This window comes from Schistocerca nitens, chromosome 5 (assembly GCF_023898315.1).
Source record: "Schistocerca nitens isolate TAMUIC-IGC-003100 chromosome 5, iqSchNite1.1, whole genome shotgun sequence".
NCBI lineage: Eukaryota > Metazoa > Arthropoda > Insecta > Orthoptera > Acrididae > Schistocerca > Schistocerca nitens.
In genome coordinates this window covers 490607518-490627103 of record NC_064618.1, presented here as the reverse complement: position 1 = coordinate 490627103, position 19586 = coordinate 490607518, and the positions used below count along the sequence as shown (strand labels likewise).

General features: G+C 43.1%; 1 protein-coding gene across 1 annotated transcript in view; it reads left to right on the top strand.

The window, feature by feature from the left end:
- The window catches only part of LOC126259176 (peroxidasin), a 242549-nt gene that overhangs the window by 192357 nt on the left and 30606 nt on the right, over window positions 1-19586 (top strand). The window contains exons 17-18 of the mRNA XM_049955745.1: window positions 14043-14400; window positions 18163-18280. Of these exons, the coding sequence (XP_049811702.1) occupies window positions 14043-14400; window positions 18163-18280 (476 nt within the window). The remainder of the gene's footprint in view (window positions 1-14042; window positions 14401-18162; window positions 18281-19586) is intronic.

Genomic DNA, 19586 nt, shown 5'->3' with positions numbered 1-19586 from the left:
AAACGTTCATTTCTGAGGAAGAGGATGTGGAACAAAAATGGAAAAAATTCAGAAACATCGTCCAGTACGCCTTAGATAAGTTCGTACCGACTAAGGTCCTAAGCGAGGGGAAAGATCCACCGTGGTATAACAATCATGTACGAAAGGTACTACGGAAACAAAGAAAGCTTCATCATAGGTTTAAGAGTAGTCGAATCATAGCTGATAAGGAAAAGCTGAACGAAGCGAAAAAGAGCGTAAAGAGAGCAATGAGAGAAGCATTCAACGAATTCGAACATAAAACATTGGCAAACAATCTAAACAAGAACCCTAAAAAGTTTTGGTCATATGTAAAATCGGTAAGCGGATCTAAATCCCCTATTCAGTCACTCGTTGACCACGATGGCACCGAAACAGAGGACGACCGAAGAAAGGCAGAAATACTGAATTCAGTGTTCCGAAACTGTTTCACTGCGGAAAATCGTAACACGGTCCCTGACTTCAGCCGTCGCACGGACGCCAAAATGGAAAATATTGAAATAAACGATATCGGAATTGAAAAACAACTGCTATCACTTAGTAGCGGAAAAGCATCCGGACCAGACGAGATACCCGTAAGATTCTACAGTGATTATGCTAAAGAACTTGCCCCCTTTCTATCAGCAATTTATCGTAGATCTCTGGAAGAACGTAAAGTACCTAGCGACTGGAAGAAAGCGCAGGTCGTTCCCATTTTCAAGAAGGGGCATAAATCAGATGCGAATAATTATAGGCCTATTTCGCTTACGTCAATCTGTTGTAGAATAATGGAACATGTTTTATGTTCCCGTATTATGATGTTCTTAGATAATACAAATCTCCTTCATCATAACCAACATGGATTCCGCAAACAGAGATCATGTGAAACTCAGCTCGCCCTATTTGTCTAAGAAATTCACAGTGCCGTAGACACTGGCGAGCAGATTGATGCCGTATTCCTGGACTTCAGGAAGGCATTTGATACGGTTCCGCACTTACGTTTAGTGAAAAAAATACGAGCTTACGGAATATCGGACCAGGTTTGTGATTGGATTCAGGATTTCCTAGAAGAAAGAACACAACATGTCATTCTTAACGGTTCAAAATCTGCAGATGTAGAGGTAATTTCGGGAGTACCGCAAGGAAGCGTGATAGGACCTTTATTGTTTACAATATACATAAATGACTTAGTTGACAACATCGGTAGCTCCGTGAGGCTATTTGCAGATGACACGGTTGTCTACAAGAAAGTAGCAACATCAGAAGACTCGTACGTACTCCAGGAAGACCTGCAGAGGATTAATGAATGGTGCGACAGCTGGCAGCTTTCCCTAAACGTAGATAAATGTAATATAATGCGCATACATAGGGGCAGAAATCCATTCCAGTACGATTATGCCATAGGTGGTAAATCATTGGAAGCGGTAACGACCGTAAAATACTTAGGAGTTACTATCCGGAGCGATCTGAAGTGGAATGATCACATAAAACAAATAGTGGGAAAAGCAGGCGCCAGGTTGAGATTCATAGGAAGAATTCTAAGAAAATGTGACTCATCGACGAAAGAAGTAGCTTACAAAACGCTTGTTCGTCCGATTCTTGAGTATTGCTCATCAGTATGGGACCCTTACCAGGTTGGATTAATAGAAGAGATAGACATGATCCAGCGAAAAGCAGCGCGATTCGTCATGGGGACATTTAGTCAGCGCGAGAGCGTTACGGAGATGCTGAACAAGCTCCAGTGGCGGACACTTCAAGAAAGGCGTTACGCAATACGGAGAGGTTTATTATCGAAATTACGAGAGAGCACATTCCGGGAAGAGATGGGCAACATATTACTAACGCCCACATATATCTCGCGTAATGATCACAACGAAAAGATCCGAGAAATTAGAGCAAATACGGAGACTTACAAGCAGTCGTTCTTCCCACGCACAATTCGTGAATGGAACAGAGAAGGGGGGATCAGATAGTGGTACAATAAGTACCCTCCGCCACACACCATAAGGTGGCTCGCGGAGTATAGATGTAGATGTAGATGTAGAATATCAGTAAGACACATAATGCTCCGGAACTGAAGGTACAGATAATCGACTTCGCGAAAAAGCACGCTCTTCGCTGTAGGGCAAAAAACGCTCAAGTCTTTCAGAGAGAAACTGTGAGCGGATGTTTCGATCGAGGTAGTTAGCTCTAGTGACTAAAGAAGACTAGGTAGTCATCTGCTGTATCATTAATAATGGGGTACAGATATCAGAAAAAACTGAAAAATTATACATATACTTAGAATTGGGACGGCATAACTGTCATGGCTTTAGAGGAAACAAATTTCCAAGGGATCTTTGGAGTTGTGGATGTGGTACTAAGAGATGGATAAAAAATGAAAATTAGCTCAAAAGACACAGAAATACTCCTGTATCCGAAGAATCAGAACGAAATATAAAAATTAAAAGAAACAAAATAAAACGAACAAGATCATATAAATATTTAGGAGATAATATAAGTGAAGACAGAAAAAGCAAAGACATAAAACCAAGAGTCAGAGAAGCAAAAGCCATGTCCATGAAGATTTTAAGGAAAGGTTTCACTTGGAATACCGCAATTGACATTATTAAAACAAACTATACAAAATGCAGGAATGTCTAATTCTGAAGCGAAAAAGTTACGTTTTTACAGGTACAGATGAAGAGCCTCCAACCAATCGAAAATTGTTAGTTAAGAAGAAGAATGATGCACCTGTGAGTCAGTACGTTCTACTGTATTGTTCCTGGTGGCTTATGTAACCACCCTGAGCTGAAGATGATCGAATGTGATCGAAACTACTCATACTGGACAGAGAGTGCAACTGAGGTGGATAAATAAATGAGGTCCAATTATTTTTTAAACAAGTCTGTATCTTTAATCGTTTTCTGATTTTATGCGGATTATTGTGCACAGAGTTGTCTTGATTTGGTTGTCTCACTAATTACAGCATTGGTATGCATGTGTACCTAGGTACCATACTCCTCCACGAATTGTTATCATTCTATACGAAAATAATGTATGGTTATCTCAATGAAAATAAGACCTCAGCTGTATTCATACAAAAGAAGTGAGACATCTCGCATTACTGTCAACACTCTTAATGGACAGAGCAGAATCGAGATTACGTACATTTTATTCTAACGACCGGTTCGGCCGAAGACATAGTCGAATGAAAATGTAACTTCGTACACGTCCACTACATCGGCGGGTATGTAAATGATTAGAGCTGCAAAAAATGGTTCAAATGGCTCTGAGCACTATGGGACGCAACTGCTGGGGTCATTAGTCCCCTAGAACTTAGAACTAGTTAAACCTAACTAACCTAAGGACATCACAAACATCCATGCCCGAGGCAGGATTCGAACCTGCGACCTTAGCGGTCTTGCGGCTCCAGACTGCAGCGCTTTTAACCGCACGGCCACTTCGGCCGGCTTAGAGCTGCAGTTCTCTGTGGTAGGTAGCAGTGCGTTGCTGTTGTTCGTGTTTATTGTTGTTCCTACGCCTGGTAGGGTATATGCGGGGCGTGAACAACGTCAATTGTTGAGTGATCACTGTGAAAAACATCGAGATGCTGCGTATCGAGTCAGACAGCATTATCAGCAGGTCACAGTCTTTGAAAGGGGCCTCATTGTGGGTCTACATTTGGCCGGCTGGTCAAATCAGATAGTATACAGATTTGTGGGTCATTTTGATGGGCCAATGGTTCGATTTTTGTCAGCAAGGAAACGTAACGGAATGTATAGCCGTTAAGGTTCCGGTTGATCATGCCTCACCACCACAAGGGACGATCGCTGTTTTGTGCACTCAGCACATCGTTGCACTTTCATATTTCCGTCTACCATACGAAAAAAATTAAAGGAATGCCAGCAATATTCTGTTCTTCCCGCACCATTTCTCGAAGATTATCAGTAGCTGGCGTGTCAGTTTTCTCACCATCACCAGTGTTCAAAGCTTCAGACGAAATAGTTACTTTAGGTTCTAATCAATGAAAGAGAACCCGTATTTCCCACCCTGATTGGGAGACCTCCTTGGCCGAGAGGCCATAATATACAATTTCTTCGGGGTGTCTCTGAGAAGGACCGTTGAGGTTATAATATGTAAACCACAGTCATCTCATAAAACCATTCCTAATGTCGAAATATATATTTTGACACGCAACACCGTTAGGCATCGTGAATAATGTGTGTGCTCCTACTTAAACTCTTCTAACAAGGGAAACTACCCATCGCACCCTCCTCAGATTTAGTGGTAAAAGGGCCTAGTGGACAGGCCGCCTAAAACTGAACTGTGAAAAAAAAGCAAAATAGGAAGAGTGAACGGTCCAAGGACATGAAGTGCAATACAGAGCAATTACACAAAGCAACGTCATCGTGTTCAAACCTCTCGCGTGTCAATTTTTTCCCCCTCTGTTCGCTGTGTTCAAATTAGTGTCTGTGTTGTAGTGTAACGTCCATATGCAACAGCAAGGTGTAAGGAAGGGACCTATGACAGTTGATTCTGCACAACTACTCTATTAGCAGCCAAAAGGAAGTAGCTTTCGAATGGAAACCGCAAATGTTTGATGTCAAGATGACAGGTCAACCGAATCCTCCACTGGTAAACACGTCTGTTGTGTCATACACGGCGTTAGTGACAGTACGTGTTGGGATTCTCGTACCGACGCACCTAATTTGTACGCCTGATGAATGAGTGAAGTATGCCTCCTTGCCCGGTATAGGCGGTCGTACGAATATGAATTGGTCACTCCAAGAAAATGATGAAAACATAGTAGTTTGTAATGTAAGCTTCAACAAATGACGGCAACAGTTTCACCACAATCACACAGTTTCTCTGTTTTCTGCCAAAACAAATGTTTTAACGTTTCTGATGATGCGTTACATTTTGGAAGTTTTGACTCTCTAATTCCTTTGTTGTAACATAGTTCACGCCCGTTTGTTTGTTGCTTTCATTTCTGTGTGACGTATGTGTGTTATCTCGCCTGTTCTCACTATTCATCACACACATCAAAAAATGTTTTGCATAACTCCAGTTCCCAGAACTCCTGAAGATAGACGTTGACAGTGGATATTGTATCGCAGACACGGTCCTTTTCACTGTCCAGAGATGTCACTAAACCCGTCCAAAGGTGTAGAAAACCATGCATGAACAACGCCTATTAGACATAGGGGGCCCGACAGCGGATCAGTTCCAGTCATTCCACCAGGGACGAGGTAACGGCTCGTCTGTAGTTCAACAACGCCTAGACGGTCAATACCGCGGTTCTATCGCGTCCGCATTGCTACTTTGTGCCAGGAAGGGCTCTCAACAGGGGAAGTGTCCAGGCGTCTCAGAGTGAACATGGAGGAGATAAAGAGAGAGACAGGAACTGTCGATAACATGCCTTGCTCAGGCCACCCAAGGGCTACTACTGTTGTGAATGAGCGCTACCTACCGATTATGGCTCGGAGGAACCCTGACAGCAACGCTACCATGTTGAATAATGCTTTCCGTGCAGCCACAGGCCGTCGTTTTACGACTCAAACTGTGCGTAGTAGGTTGCATGAAGCGCAACTTCACCCCCGACGTCCAAGGCGAGGTCCATTTTTGCAACCACGATCGCATACAGCGTGGTACAGATGGGCCCAACAGCATGCCGAATGGACGGCTCAGGATTGGTATTACGTTGTCTTGACCGATGGCCATCGCATATGCCTTCAACGAGACAATCTTCGGAGACGTATTTGGAAGCAACCTGGTCAGGCTGAACGCCTTAGACACACTGTCCAGCGAGTGCAGCAAGGTGGAAGTTCCCTACTGTGTTAGGATGGCATTATGTGAGGCCGACGTACGCCGCTGGTCGTCATGGAAGGCGTCGTAACCGCCGTACGATACATGAATGTCATCCTCCGACCAATAGCATACCGGTGAGGTATTCGTCTTCATGGACGAGAATTCGCGCCCCCATCGTGCAATTTTTGGGAATGACTTCCTTCAGATAACCCCATCGCTCGAGTAGAGTGACCAGCATGTCCTCCAGACACTATCCCTGTCGAACGTGCCTGGGATAGATGGAAAAGGGCTGTTTGTGGACGACGTGACCCACCAACTACTCTGAGCGGTCTGTGCTGAATCGCCGTTGTAGAGTGGGACAATCTGGACCAACAGTGCCTTGATGAACTTGTGGATAGTATGCCACGACGAATACAGGCATACATCAATGCAAGAGGACGTGCTACTGGGTATTAGAGGTACCGGTGTGTACAGCAATCTGGACAACGACCTCTGAAGGTCTCGCTGTATGGTGGTACAACGTGCAATGAGTTGTTTTCATGAGCAATAAATGATGTTTATATTGATATCTATTCCAGTTTTCTGTACAAGTTCCGAAACTCTCGGAACTGAGGTGATGTAAAACTTATTTTGATGTGTGTATGTAGTTGCAGCAGCAACTCATTCTATGATCATACTGTAGTATGACAGCTGCCAAAACTACAGAAAGAGAACAAACGTTTCAATGACCGGACGGACATTTCATAATGTTGTGGGAAAAAAAGAAACACGAGGGACTCTCGAACACGGCTCTCCCACTTGGCAGTCCGTGACCACTTACACACGCCGCCGTTGATGTTCCACTTTGCTCTATAATGTACTTGCTATCCTTAGACCGTTCACAGTTCAGTATATCTTCTCCCTGTTTTCATGCTTGAAGTTTTTGACGGCCTATCCACTGGGCCATCTTACCACTAAATTTGATGATGTGTGAAGGGGAGTTTTCCTTGTAAGAGTTCACCACCATTAGGCTTGCAGTAGCAGATACTCTGTGCAACTAACTTTGCAGCATTCCAATCGATCTTGTTGTTGTAAGTTGTAACGACGACCTGTTGAATTAGTTCGTCGTCGGGGAACGAGAATGCTGTTACCAGTGGATCGGGGAAGCAGCGGATGTAGCTCCAGTTTTCATAAAAGAACACCAACGGAGATATTTGCTGAAATACAAAAACTTTTGTTTAACACATGATCTTCGACCTCTTATTACAAAATGTCTTACGTAAGGTGTAATGGTTATAACTGCAAATATGTTTATTGGAGACTGAGAACGGTGTACTGCAAAACATTTCACCAGTATATACATCATTTACGGACTACTGAGTACAGCCATTACTCGTCGGATGTATTTAGGTTGGTTAGTACCTTCACATACATGTGGCAAGAGCAAGCCATTAATGCCTATTTTCCCCTGGGCAGCACGATAGGTGCTGAAGTGTGGGCACTTGGACGCAAAACGTTAGTTATACTGACAGTTGTAGTCCACTCACTTAGTGCTGCAGTACGACCTTGCAGAATACATTAGATCACGAAGTTTGTGGCGTGTTTTTCGGAAGACAACCAACACTCTGTTTTGTGTACATGTTGATGTACCAATAAAAATATCTGCGCTTATAACCTTTACACTCTGTATTCTTTGACATTGACCATAAGTGACAAATATTTCACATCTGTTGCTTCTTTATCATATGTACTACGCTCTAAGAACACCTTCAGTTCTGACAGTACCTCGTCTCCTACCTTCCAGACTTCACAGAAGCTCTTCTGCGAACCTTGCAGAGCTGGCACTCCTTGACCGGGGAATTTGCCTTTCGAAAGCAAGTGCTCTACCAACTGTGCTACCCAAGTGAGACTCATGACCTGTCCTCACAGCTTCAATTCTGCCAGTACCTCGTCTCCTACCTTCCAGACTACACAGAAACACTTCTGCCAACTTTGCAGAAATAGCACTCCTTGACCGCGAAAGGCAGAAGTCCCGAGTTCGAGTCTCTGTCCGGCACACAGTTTCACACCATTTCATCTTTAATATCATACATTTACAGCCTAGAAAAATTTATAGCATACGTGCCAGAAGTATAGATATGACTTCGGACAGTGACGCTAACTAGTACATGAATATCACGTCAAAAGATGAGAATGGGACGTCGTGGTCTATACAAGAGAGGAACGTGGAAACGTAGGATTATGATAACACCTGTACCACGTTTGGACCCTATGCTGACGTGAATCACACAATTTAGTAGCATATTTAATCTAGAGTTTAAGTGTTGTACTCAGGTGTTTTTAAAAATGTGTATCAGAAGATAATCATTAATAAGGTAAACGTTTATGTTTATAGGACACATTTGGGGATTGAACGTATATCGAAGGTAGTGTAAGCCGTAAAATGATATAAGAAGAAGAAGGTTATGTTCATTATAATCTACAAAGAATAACAGTGAACCTATTATTAACTGTAATGAAAATAATCTTTCGTTTGTTGTTCGATGATATAGGTGTGCTAAACACCCTTGGAGACTGACTATAGAGATCGTTTTCTGGTTAGCAATTGCTGTTAGATCTGTTTTATTGAGAGTAGTTTGAGAGCTTCAGACATAAATTCATAAATTGAAGCGACCTACAGAAGCTGTGAGGTGGTGTGTTATACTTTATCCTGGCTGGACGTACCACGTCGTTTCGTGATACAACGAATCCTTTCAATTGACCAAGGTACGGAAACGGCAGTAATATTTGTATGGTGATAAACACATCGGGAAGTCAATATTGATTGAGAAACTTGTCATGCGAAAACAGTCTCGTTTGTGCTGTACTGTTCATAACTTGGATTTGGTGGATATAATTCCAGATTACATAAGGTTATATTTCTCGAAGAATTTGACTGGAACAGTATGTTTATACCTTGAAGCGTACTGTTCGGTAATAGCAGCAGAGGTGAATCAACAGTTGCTTTTGCATGGAAACTAGTTTGCTATAAATGTGAGATGCCATTTGATTTTCTTACTTTACAGATATATTACACTGTTTTCTTTCCGAGATTCAAGGACGTGGGAACCAAGTAGTCGGGTTATTAACTGATGACTTTTAGTGGTACACAATTTTCCAGCAGAATGATGCGATCTGGAATGCTATTTAAGTGAGACAAGACAGCTACAGTGTGCTGATGACTGATGAAGACTTAACCTTATCTCGCGGTCATAGCAAAGCCAGATAATCTAACCATAATTTCACAAGTATATAAAGCAGGCCAAGCTAAGCCTATACAGAGTTTTCTTTACCGACTGTAAAGTAATTTCGTCGTGAAGAGAATTCATGTGTGCTACCACATGTTCTTCAATGTTTGCGAAAACAAGAAAGCAGTAATTGTTCGAGAATGTAAGACTGTGCATTTTGCACAGCGCAGAAACGTATTATCCTTGGTTATAATGTCAAACAGCCACATCTGGAGTCAAACAAGCCATGTAAATACTTGAGACTAATAGTTCCTGGGTGTAAGAAATAGGGGTAAACAGGTGATTGGTAGAATACAGAGGAAACACACTCACGTTTTACACCTTACAAGGGAGACTGTGCACAAAATATTCCTGCGACACATTCTAGAATATTAATCCAACAGGATTAATGCAGGATGAGGAAAGCAGATGAGGAAGAGCAGCACGGAAGATAACACGTTGTTTGACTTATACGAGAGCGTCACGGAATTACTGAGGAATCTAAACCGGAAGATGCTTCAAGAAAGACATCTTCTACAGCACGAAATTCTAGTTACAGTGTTTCAAGGACCAGTGATAACTGATGAATCTAGGATTCTACGACAGTCCCCTACTATTCGGTTCCTCAGTGACTGGAAAGGCAATATTAATTAGTCTGACGTGCACAGTGGCGTTTATGCGAACCTTCTATTTGTGCGTCATGCAGAACTTGAACAAACCTATGCGGAGTATCCTCTAAGATGCACCTCAAGGTAGTCTGCAGGTACACAAGCCCGTATTTTTTAATGATTTGACAAAAACAGATTGTGTAGAACCTGTTTGTGATACTGAGCCTGAAAATTACTGTAATTTAATTCTGTCACGTCAGGATTTTTCACAAAAGAATATCCAACATTTTAAAGATTTAAGTAATTGAAGCACAAATATCAAAGTAAAATCTCAATGAACGTTTACCTTATCATACTGATTGGTTTATTTTTAGGTTTCTACTAAAAATATTATAAGCAATAAGTTCTTTTAGCTACATTGTGAGTACCGTTTTACATTTAATTTTCAGACTTTTTTTGATTTCATCTTTACTGTCCCTCTTAAATATTCAACAATATTCAGCCTTCAAACGCCAATTTCATCTTGCCCAGTACCTTTTCTGCGTCTTCTTAAGGTTCTGGTGAAAGGTTTCTCGTTGCTGTTCATTGTAATCTCTCATAGTTTCAAGGAAGTAGTGAATATGTTACTATAGGAAGTGGACTTTTATACTCATGCCACAACCCAGTTTCTTGAAATTTCTCAAGATGGTTTTGACCATTTTCTTACAATTCGGATATTTCTGATCCCCTGGAAGTTTTTCAGAAACAGAACTGAAGATGTTCCATGCATCTTTCTCTCCTACATTCGTTACATTCTCAAACTCTTCCTCTTTCGTAAATGTTCGAATGTAAAGACAAAACTACCAACTTCCAATTTTTCTTGACTGGTGAAAGGACATTTCGTGGAAAATTATTTATAGCAGGATCCATCATGTGGAATAGCCCTTATAATCTGCCTCATTAAGCCGAATATGATATATGACAGTGGAAACAGTATTGCCTGTGACCTAATAGTGGTTCATGCAAAATATTTTTAGTATCAGGGACAAAGCTGTCATATTTGGCCAAACTTTTACACCGTGATGTTTTAGCCTTGGCCAAATAATCCACCTACATGAAAATCATGGTATCTTCGTGTAGGCACCTTGCTATCTTAATACAACTCCTGAAACTCAGAAAAGAAAGAAAGAAAACAAACTTTATTCCATAAGGAAAAAGCTGTACGTGATAGAAAATAACTGGTGATATGGATGTGGAAGTAGCTCTACAAACCAACAGACCAAAAAGTTTCGAGAAAAAAAAGAAATATTAAGATGTTAGTTAGTGCTTCAGGAGTTATACTTAGTCAACCTTCAACTCGAGTACAGCGCTTAGAACGATCGTAGAACCACGTGAAACTGTCAGAAAAGTCCAACGAGATGACTTGCGCACATCGCATTCACACTTTCATCGGTCTTTGCGAACCATCGAAGACTCATTCTGTACTTTATGTCTTTGTGGTAGACTCGACACCGATAACGATATCATAAAGAAAACGGTCGTCTGCGTTTTCCAGTTCAGTCAGGTATCCACGAGTCGTTTTTTGTTCAGGAGTCCAGGTGTGCGGGACAAACTTTGCACGGGCTTTTCTGTTTTTCAGAACACTCAGAACACTGCCTGGAGCACTTGATTTTGAGGTGTTCATTTCATTCCTACATTATGTTTAGTGACGAAACAACATTGACACACGCTACCGAACGTCCACTGCTAAACACTGTCTGTCCACAGCTGACTGATAGAAGACACGTCTGTTGTTTACAGTTGTTAATTCAAGCTGCAACCGAAAATACTGTGCTGGCTGGCTCTGAGCACTATGGGACTCAACTTCTGAGGTCATTAGTCCCCTAGAACTTAGAACTAGTTAAACCTAACTAACCTAAGGACATCACAAACATCCATGCCCGAGGCAGGATTCGAACCTGCGACCGTAGCGGTCCTGCGGTTCCAGACTGCAGCGCCTTTAACCGCACGGCCAAATACTGTGCTGACATCACTTACACCGAGGTGAGAAAAGTAATGGGATGCCTCTTAATACCGTGTCGGACTTCCTTATGCCCGGTGAAGTGCAGAAACTCGACGTGGCATGGGCTCAACAAGTCATTGGAAGTCTCCTGCCGAAATATGGAGCCATGCCGTCCAGTATTGCGAAAGGCTTGCGGGTGCAGGATTTTTTGCACGAACTGACCTCTCGCATGCCCCATAAATGTTTGATGGGATTCACGTCGGGTGACATTGGTGGACAAATCATTCGCTCGAACTGTCCAGAATGTTCTGCCATGGCGCATTGTCATCCGTAAGAAACCATCTTTGTTGGGGAACATGACGTCCATGAATGACTATAAATGGTCTACAAGTTAATGATCCGTTCAGGTGGACCAGAGGACATAGTCCATTCCGTGTAAACGCAAACCACATAATTATGGAGCTACCACTTGTTTGGACAGTGCCTTGGTGATAATTTAGCTCTGTGGCTTTGCGGCGTTCGCGCCACCCTCTAATCCTACTAAGAGCTCATATGAACTGAAATAGGCCTCATCTGACCAGGCCACAGTTTTCCAGTCGTCTAGGGTCCAACCAGCACGGTCACGAGCCCAGGAGAGGCACTGCAGGCGACGTCGTGCTGTTAGCAAAAGCACTCGGGCCGGTTGTCTGCTGCATTGCCCACTAACACCAAATTTCGTCGCGCTGTCCTAAAGGATACGTTCGCCGTACGTCCCACATTGATTTCAGCGGTTATTACGCGCACTGTTGCTGGTCTGTTAGCACTGGTAACTATATACAAACGCCACTGCTCGTTGTCGTTAAGTGAAGGCCGTCTGCCGCTGCGTGGTGGGAGGTAATGTCTGAAATGTGGTAATCTCGGCAAACTCTTGACACTATGGATTTCGGAATAGTTAATTCGCTAACGAATTCCAAAATGGAATGTCCCATGCGTCTAGCTCGAACTACCATTCCGCCTTCAGAGTCTGTTAATTAACTTCGTGTGGCCATAATCAGTGGGAAATCTTTTCACATAAATCGTCTGAGTACAAATGACAGATCCCCCAATGCACAGCTCTTTTATACCTTATGTACGTGACACTAACGCCATCTGTGTATGTGCATATCTGTAGCCCATGACTTTTGTCGCCACGGTGTATACGGCAGGAATTAAATCGGTCTGGGTACTCTTTCGACGGGTGATCTAGAGAAGTAGGAGTTATACAACCTCAACAAATTTTCGCGTTTGTAATTACCTAGCTCAGGGGGAGACTCCGACATATAACTTCAATGTTCCAGGTTTTTTCAATACTTTTATCTCTCTAAGATCGCGAAGTAGGAAAATAAAAAGAAATAGCACTCGTACAATACTTTTAGATATGCACCGGGTGATCAAAAAGTCAGTATAAATTTGAAAACTTAATAAACCACGGAATAATGTAGATAGAGAGGTAAAAATTGACACACATGCTTGGAATGACATGGGGTTTTATTAGAACCAAAAAAAAGTATTGCTAGGCGCGTGAAAGATCTCTTGCGCGCGTCGTTTGGTGATGATCGTGTGCTCAGCCGCCACTTTCGTCATGCTTGGCCTCCCAGGTCCCCAGAGCTCAGTCCGTCCGATTATTGGCTTTGGGGTTACCTGAAGTCACAAGTGTATCGTCATGCTTGGCCTCCCAGGTCCCCAGAGCTCAGTCCGTCCGATTATTGGCTTTGGGGTTACCTGAAGTCACAAGTGTATCGTGATCGACCGACATCTCTAGGGATGATGAAAGACAACATCCGATTCCAATGTCTCACCATAACTCCGGTCATGCTTTACAGTGCTGTTCACAACATTATTCCTCGACTACAGCTATTGTTGAGGAATGATGGTGGACTTATTGCGCATTTCCTGTAAATTACATCATCTTTGCATTGTCTTATTTTGTTATGCTAATTATTGCTATTCTGATCAGATGAGGCGCTATTGTCGGATATTTTTTGAACTTTTGTATTTTTTTGGTTCTAATAAAACCCCATGTCATTCCAAGCATGTGTGTCAATTTGTACCTCTCTATCTACATTATTGCGTGATTTATTGTTTTCAAATTTATACTGACTTTTTGATCACCCGGTATATTGTAAACTCGAGTGTAGGTTGACATTTCCTAAAAGATGTAAACACTGCAGTAATAAGATTTTTGCTTGTTCTCGAGATGTAGACTTCGAATGCTCATCTTAAGATGACCGATTATGCGGTTGAAATTAGTAATGACTGTTTTCTACGTTGCGATCTCAGACAAACAAAGATTTTAATAAAATCTACAATATTCATTTTCTCGTGCATTTAACCTGATGTTCTGTGGTGCGTTGAGATTCCTAGCGACTGATCTAAAACGCCGCGTGTGGTTTTCCGTTGCAGCCCATCCCCGAAGGGCACGTGCCGCTGTCGAAGGCGTTCTTCGCGCCGTGGCGGCTGGTGGAGGAGGGCGGCGTGGACCCGCTGATGCGCGGCCTCTTCTACGTGCCGGCCAAGCTGAAGGTGCCCGGCCAGACGCTCAACACGGAGCTCACCGAGCACCTGTTCGAGGTGGCGCACGCCGTCGCGCTCGACCTGGCCGCCATGAACGTGCAGCGCTCGCGCGACCACGGCATCCCGCACTACAACAGCTGGCGCCGCTTCTGCAACCTCTCCGAGGCGCACACCTTCGACGACCTGCGGCACGAGATCAGCAGCCAGCAAGTTCGCGACCAGCTGCAGCGCATCTACGGTCATCCAGGTTCGCCCTACAGTCTCAAGTCACATCTACTTTCAGAGTACTTTTCTCCAAGAAATTCTTAGCACTACCTGAATATCTGCGTACTCGTATGACCTGATCAAAGAGAACAGGAACGAAGTACACTACCTGACAAAATAAGTGAGGCACCCAGAAGCAGGTGAGGCAACTGAAAATTAAGGGGGTGAGAGGGTATGTGATGATATTTCAGTTATTACAAAGTCGAGCTAAATTTACAAATGACTTGGCAGTACGGGCTCATTTGTCAGTATGAAGCTGCACCTTAGTTGGCCTAAATGCTTGCCCTGATTCGATCGATGATGTTCTCTTGTGCGAAAGGTGGCCCACAGTTGTTGTAACTGGTCCTCGATGTCTTTGCCTCTGGCGCTGGTAATGGGTTGACGTCAAGCTAGATCCAAAATTGCTCTATCGGGACAGATCTGGGATCTTCCCGGCCATGAAGTATCTCAGCATCACCCACGGTTCATAGTGACACCGACATCCTGTGGACGACTATTGTCCTCTTGAAAGATGGCTCGACGATACAATAGCATCAGAGGTACTCCACGAGGACACAGGATGTCCGTGAGGTACCGTTATGCCATCAGGTCCCCATCAGTAAATGGTTGGTTCAAATGGCTGTGAGCACTATGGGACTTAACTTCTGAGGTCATCAGTCCCCTAGAACTTAGAACTACTAGAACCTAACTAACCTAAGGGCATCACACACACCCATGCCCGAGGCAGGATTCGAACCTGCGAGCGTAGCGGTCGCGCGGTTCCAGACGGTAGCGCCTAGAACCGCTCGGCCACCCCTGGTCTGCCGTCAGTAAATAACAACCGCTACTCGATGATATACCCAGTGGCCCCTCACACCATGACACAAGGAGTAACACCACTGTGCATCTCCAAAAAACTGGGAGAATTGGCGCTCTCCCCAGATCGCCGCCAAAGCAGCCAACGAAGGTTGTTGGGGTACTACAGCGCCGCCATCGTTCACTCAAAACACAGCCACGCCGCTCATGAGCAGTCCATTTTTCCCTGTAACTGCTGGATTCCAAGCGCAGCCATTTGTGTTGTGGTCATAACGGCTGTTACCAGTGCTCCGGTACTTCCCAGGTCCGGCTGCTGCTAGTCCCTGACAGAGGTGTAGGATCACACAAACTTTTTCCGGAAAGTCCATTGCTTGTTCTCGCATGTCAGGTGCAGATGTGAAGAAGTTATTATGTGATTTCTGCACAATACGATGATCCTCCCTTTTGGTGGTCAGGCGTGGTCGACCAGAATTTGGACGACGAGTGTCCTGCTGTGACCTTCCCGTACAGTCCAACATCGGGCCACTGTCACATCCAAATGCCTAACAAATCTGGGTATTGCACAATTCCAGCAGTATACCTACTGGAAGCCCACTCTCTCAGGTGCTGATAACGCTGTCTCGTATGAGTACACTGCTTCTCAGTGTTCTTCACAGTGACCAGTCAACCATTGAGGCTGTTCACGTTTATTATATATCTTACCAGGCCTTGTAACACAAATGTGCTCTAGTGATCATTCCACTTGTTACAGAGAATGAGAACTGTAAAAATTTACATGGCCACCAATATTGTTATTTATTTATTTTGCCAGGAGGTGTAATAAGCCTCATGAAACGAAAAATGCTCTGAAAAATAAGCATCTGTAAATAATTGCTACATGCTTCGGCAAAGACCATCAACTAGAAGGCTCTGTCGGGTACTCACGGCCATTCCCGGTGTTCAGTCACCCTCGGTAATTGGGTACCGCGTGACTAAGAAACATGGCTGTCGGCATGTTTAAGGATGCAAGCGTTGGCGCCAATTCGAGGGCGTGACGTTAGTATGGAGACAGGGTCATTGGGCATCTTGCTGAACATGGACAGTCCTCTAATAGCCTAGTTTTTCCTTATGTATTTATATATTTCCGTCATGAGTCTTTTATTGGTTGTATTCAGCCAGACACGAATTCCTTTCCTGTTCCAGCATCTTCATCTCCTTGTAGCTCATGCACCCATTTCCATGATTATTTCTGACATGTATCCCTACTTGGCTTTCTGTACTGTTTTTGCTCTCTATGACACCCTCTGCTACTACTGAAGTTATACCCTGTTGTCTTCACACACGTACTAAATGCTTTAGACAAATTTCTTTTCCCTCTGATTCAACGGAGGACTTTTTCGTTTCTTATCTTGTCAGTCTGCTTAATTTTCAGCAACCTTCTGAAATACCAAATCTAAAATGCTTCGATTCACTGTCGGATTTCTCACATGTTGAGCCTCAGACATACATTCTCAGAAAGCTCAAAGTAAGACGATGTTCAATAGTATTATATTTTAGCGATGAAGGCCTCTCTGCCTGTCTTAGTCTACTTCATAAATCCGCCTTGTTTTAACGTGTTATTTTCCTTCAGACTCAGCAGGATTACTGTACTTCATCTAATGATAAATCCTCAGTTTTAGTGTCAGGTTTATAGCTAGTGTCATTTCTACTGCTTCTCATTATTTTCGTCTTTCTCTGGTTTACTCTCAGTCCATCACTTTACTGACTGCAAAATCCATTCAGAAGGTCCAGTAATTTTTCCTTGCCTTGAGTGAGGGTAGCAGTGTCATCACTGAATCCTATCAATGTTAGAGCATTCTTAACGCCAGTCGTTTTCTTCCTTCTACTTCCATCATAGCTTCTTCGATGCACAGCGGCAGGGGAGAAATACTGCCGTCCAGATATACGTGCTTTTTAATCCAACCGGCTTATTCTTGGACTTGCATTCTTGTTGTTTTCTCTGCGTTCTTGTACGTAGTGTATATTACCTGTATTTCTCTAGACCTTGTACCTATTTTTCTACGAATTTTGAATATCTCAAGCCATTTTACATTTTTCAAAGCTTTCTGTGGGTTAACAAATCCCATCAACATGTCTTGATTTTTTGTACGATCAAGTATACGATACGATACGATCCGTATGAAGTGGATGGTTAAAACTGTATCTCTTGTGCTTTTAGTTTTCCCAAAGCCGAACTGATTGCCACCTAATAGATACTCAGTCGCCATTTCCATTTATCTGATTATTTGTATTGTCAGTTACTTGGAAGAAAAAGCTGTTAAGCTGAATGTGCTATCATTCTTCGAGATTGTGTGGATGATTTCCCCCCGAACATGTTGCATACAGTAATTAATCAATGTTCTGAAGTCGTCAGATTTTGCCCAATTGCTGGACTCAGCCCATGGAACTTCATACCCCAGCAAGACCAGCTCAACAACGAGCACCCTTTCGGAAGACGCAAGCATCATAACTGCAGTGTAAAACCCACATAAACCACCGTTTCTGTGCTAGACTGACCACTGCGATGTATCGCGGCTTATATGACCGTTTACATATTCCAGAAGTCGTCCACGTGTTGCTGTAAGCCGGAAGCAAGGAAAACTCAACAAAAAGAGTAAATCGTATGGAGACACAATGAAATTATACAAGTCTGGAAAGTAGGATAGAGGTAGTGCCAGAAGTGAATTTGTGTGGGCAGATCGTGAGACATGTCTGGATAGCTCAGTCATTAAGAACACTTACCGGGAGTGTCAAGTTTCCAGGTAAGAGTCCCTGTCCATCACGAAGATAAAATTTTCCAGGAAATTTCAGGGGAAACGCAGTTCAACTGGATTATATGAAAAGCATATTTGTAGCACAACTTGATAACAGCTCCATTCGCTTCCTGTTGACTACTGGTCGCTAACTAAAATCCTGGCCTGTCTGTCCACAGGTAATATCGACGTGTGGGTGGGTGGCATCCTGGAGGACCTGTCTGAGGGCGCCAAGGTGGGCCCCACGTTCCGCTGTCTGCTGGTCGAACAGTTCCGGCGCCTTCGCGACGGCGACAGGTGAGTGCTCACGTGACTCATGTACGATATGGTGTAGATTTTTAATTAGCACGAAATCAGAAACAAGGAGAAAGAGACTCATTGTGTAACAGGCAGGTGAATAGAAGAAAAGTGTACTGAAAAGAAAAGTCGAACACTTATTTATTAAAAAAAAAAAGTGAAATGGCAAAGTCGCGACGTATCAGCAAGACAATAGCCAACCTGTATCATCAGTGCTTGGAAATGTGGGTAGGCAGTGGGTTATTGGTTGTTTACAAGTGCCGGCAAACACCTTGTGAGGTGATAACAGCAACATGAAGAGAAGAGTCTTCTCTAGCTGTTAAGCTGAGATGATAGCTATAATACGTTACACTACATCGCAGTAACTCAAATGAAATCGCGCGGCTGTTAGATCTTGACATTTTCCATACCCAGTCAACGACTATCTGACCTTTTAGCTGAGATTTTCCTTAGCATCTCGCCCGGTGGAATGTTCAGCCATCTGAGGAATTGCTGAAACCTGCACAGCGTACATCTACGAAATTACGTAGACAAAGCCAGTATCGTCGTACAGGCTCCACCCTTCTGGGGCAGCGCAGTTACGCACTCTATGAAGAGGACCGTGTAAGAAAAACTAATAAACTCTAACGTTTTCTGTTTCAGCAATACTGGGAATATGGAATTTATTTGGTTAAAACCTGGCTGGCTCATCTAGAGTCCAGCAACGATTCCAGTTATATCAGCGGATTTCTTTTTATATTTAGTATCGTGTCCTCTATGCCTCTGAGCTATCAAAAGTAATAAAAGATGTTTAGTAGTAGCGAGTGAAAACAGTGATGCAGGAAGTATAGAAGTTCTTTCTTTAATTCCAGTCTACTATCACAAGAACCTGGTATCAGACTATCAATTTCGGTTCATAATGATCATCTTAGGATCTGATTTAAACTGATTAAACCTTATTATATCCTAATATTATCAAGCCAAAGTGATAGAGTCGCACTTTCGTTTATACCTATTGAAGATGCCACTTTCTCTTAATCACATTACCATAACATAAGGTTTCATGTGTTTTAAACATATCTAAAGATAATCTTTGTGGAGTTAAGTCTATAATCTGATGACGGTTTTTTGTGATCATAGACTCGAATGAAAGAAATGAATTCTATCAAGCTCACCTGACAAAATGGTATATACCGGCTAACTCCAGGCCTGACCTTTAGTCATCCCATTGAAATGGTGCGCATATAAAGAATCGATTACGTGGAATCAGCGAAGTAAGACGGACCGACTAGGAGACGAGACAGAACTCCAGATAGCAGCTATCGTG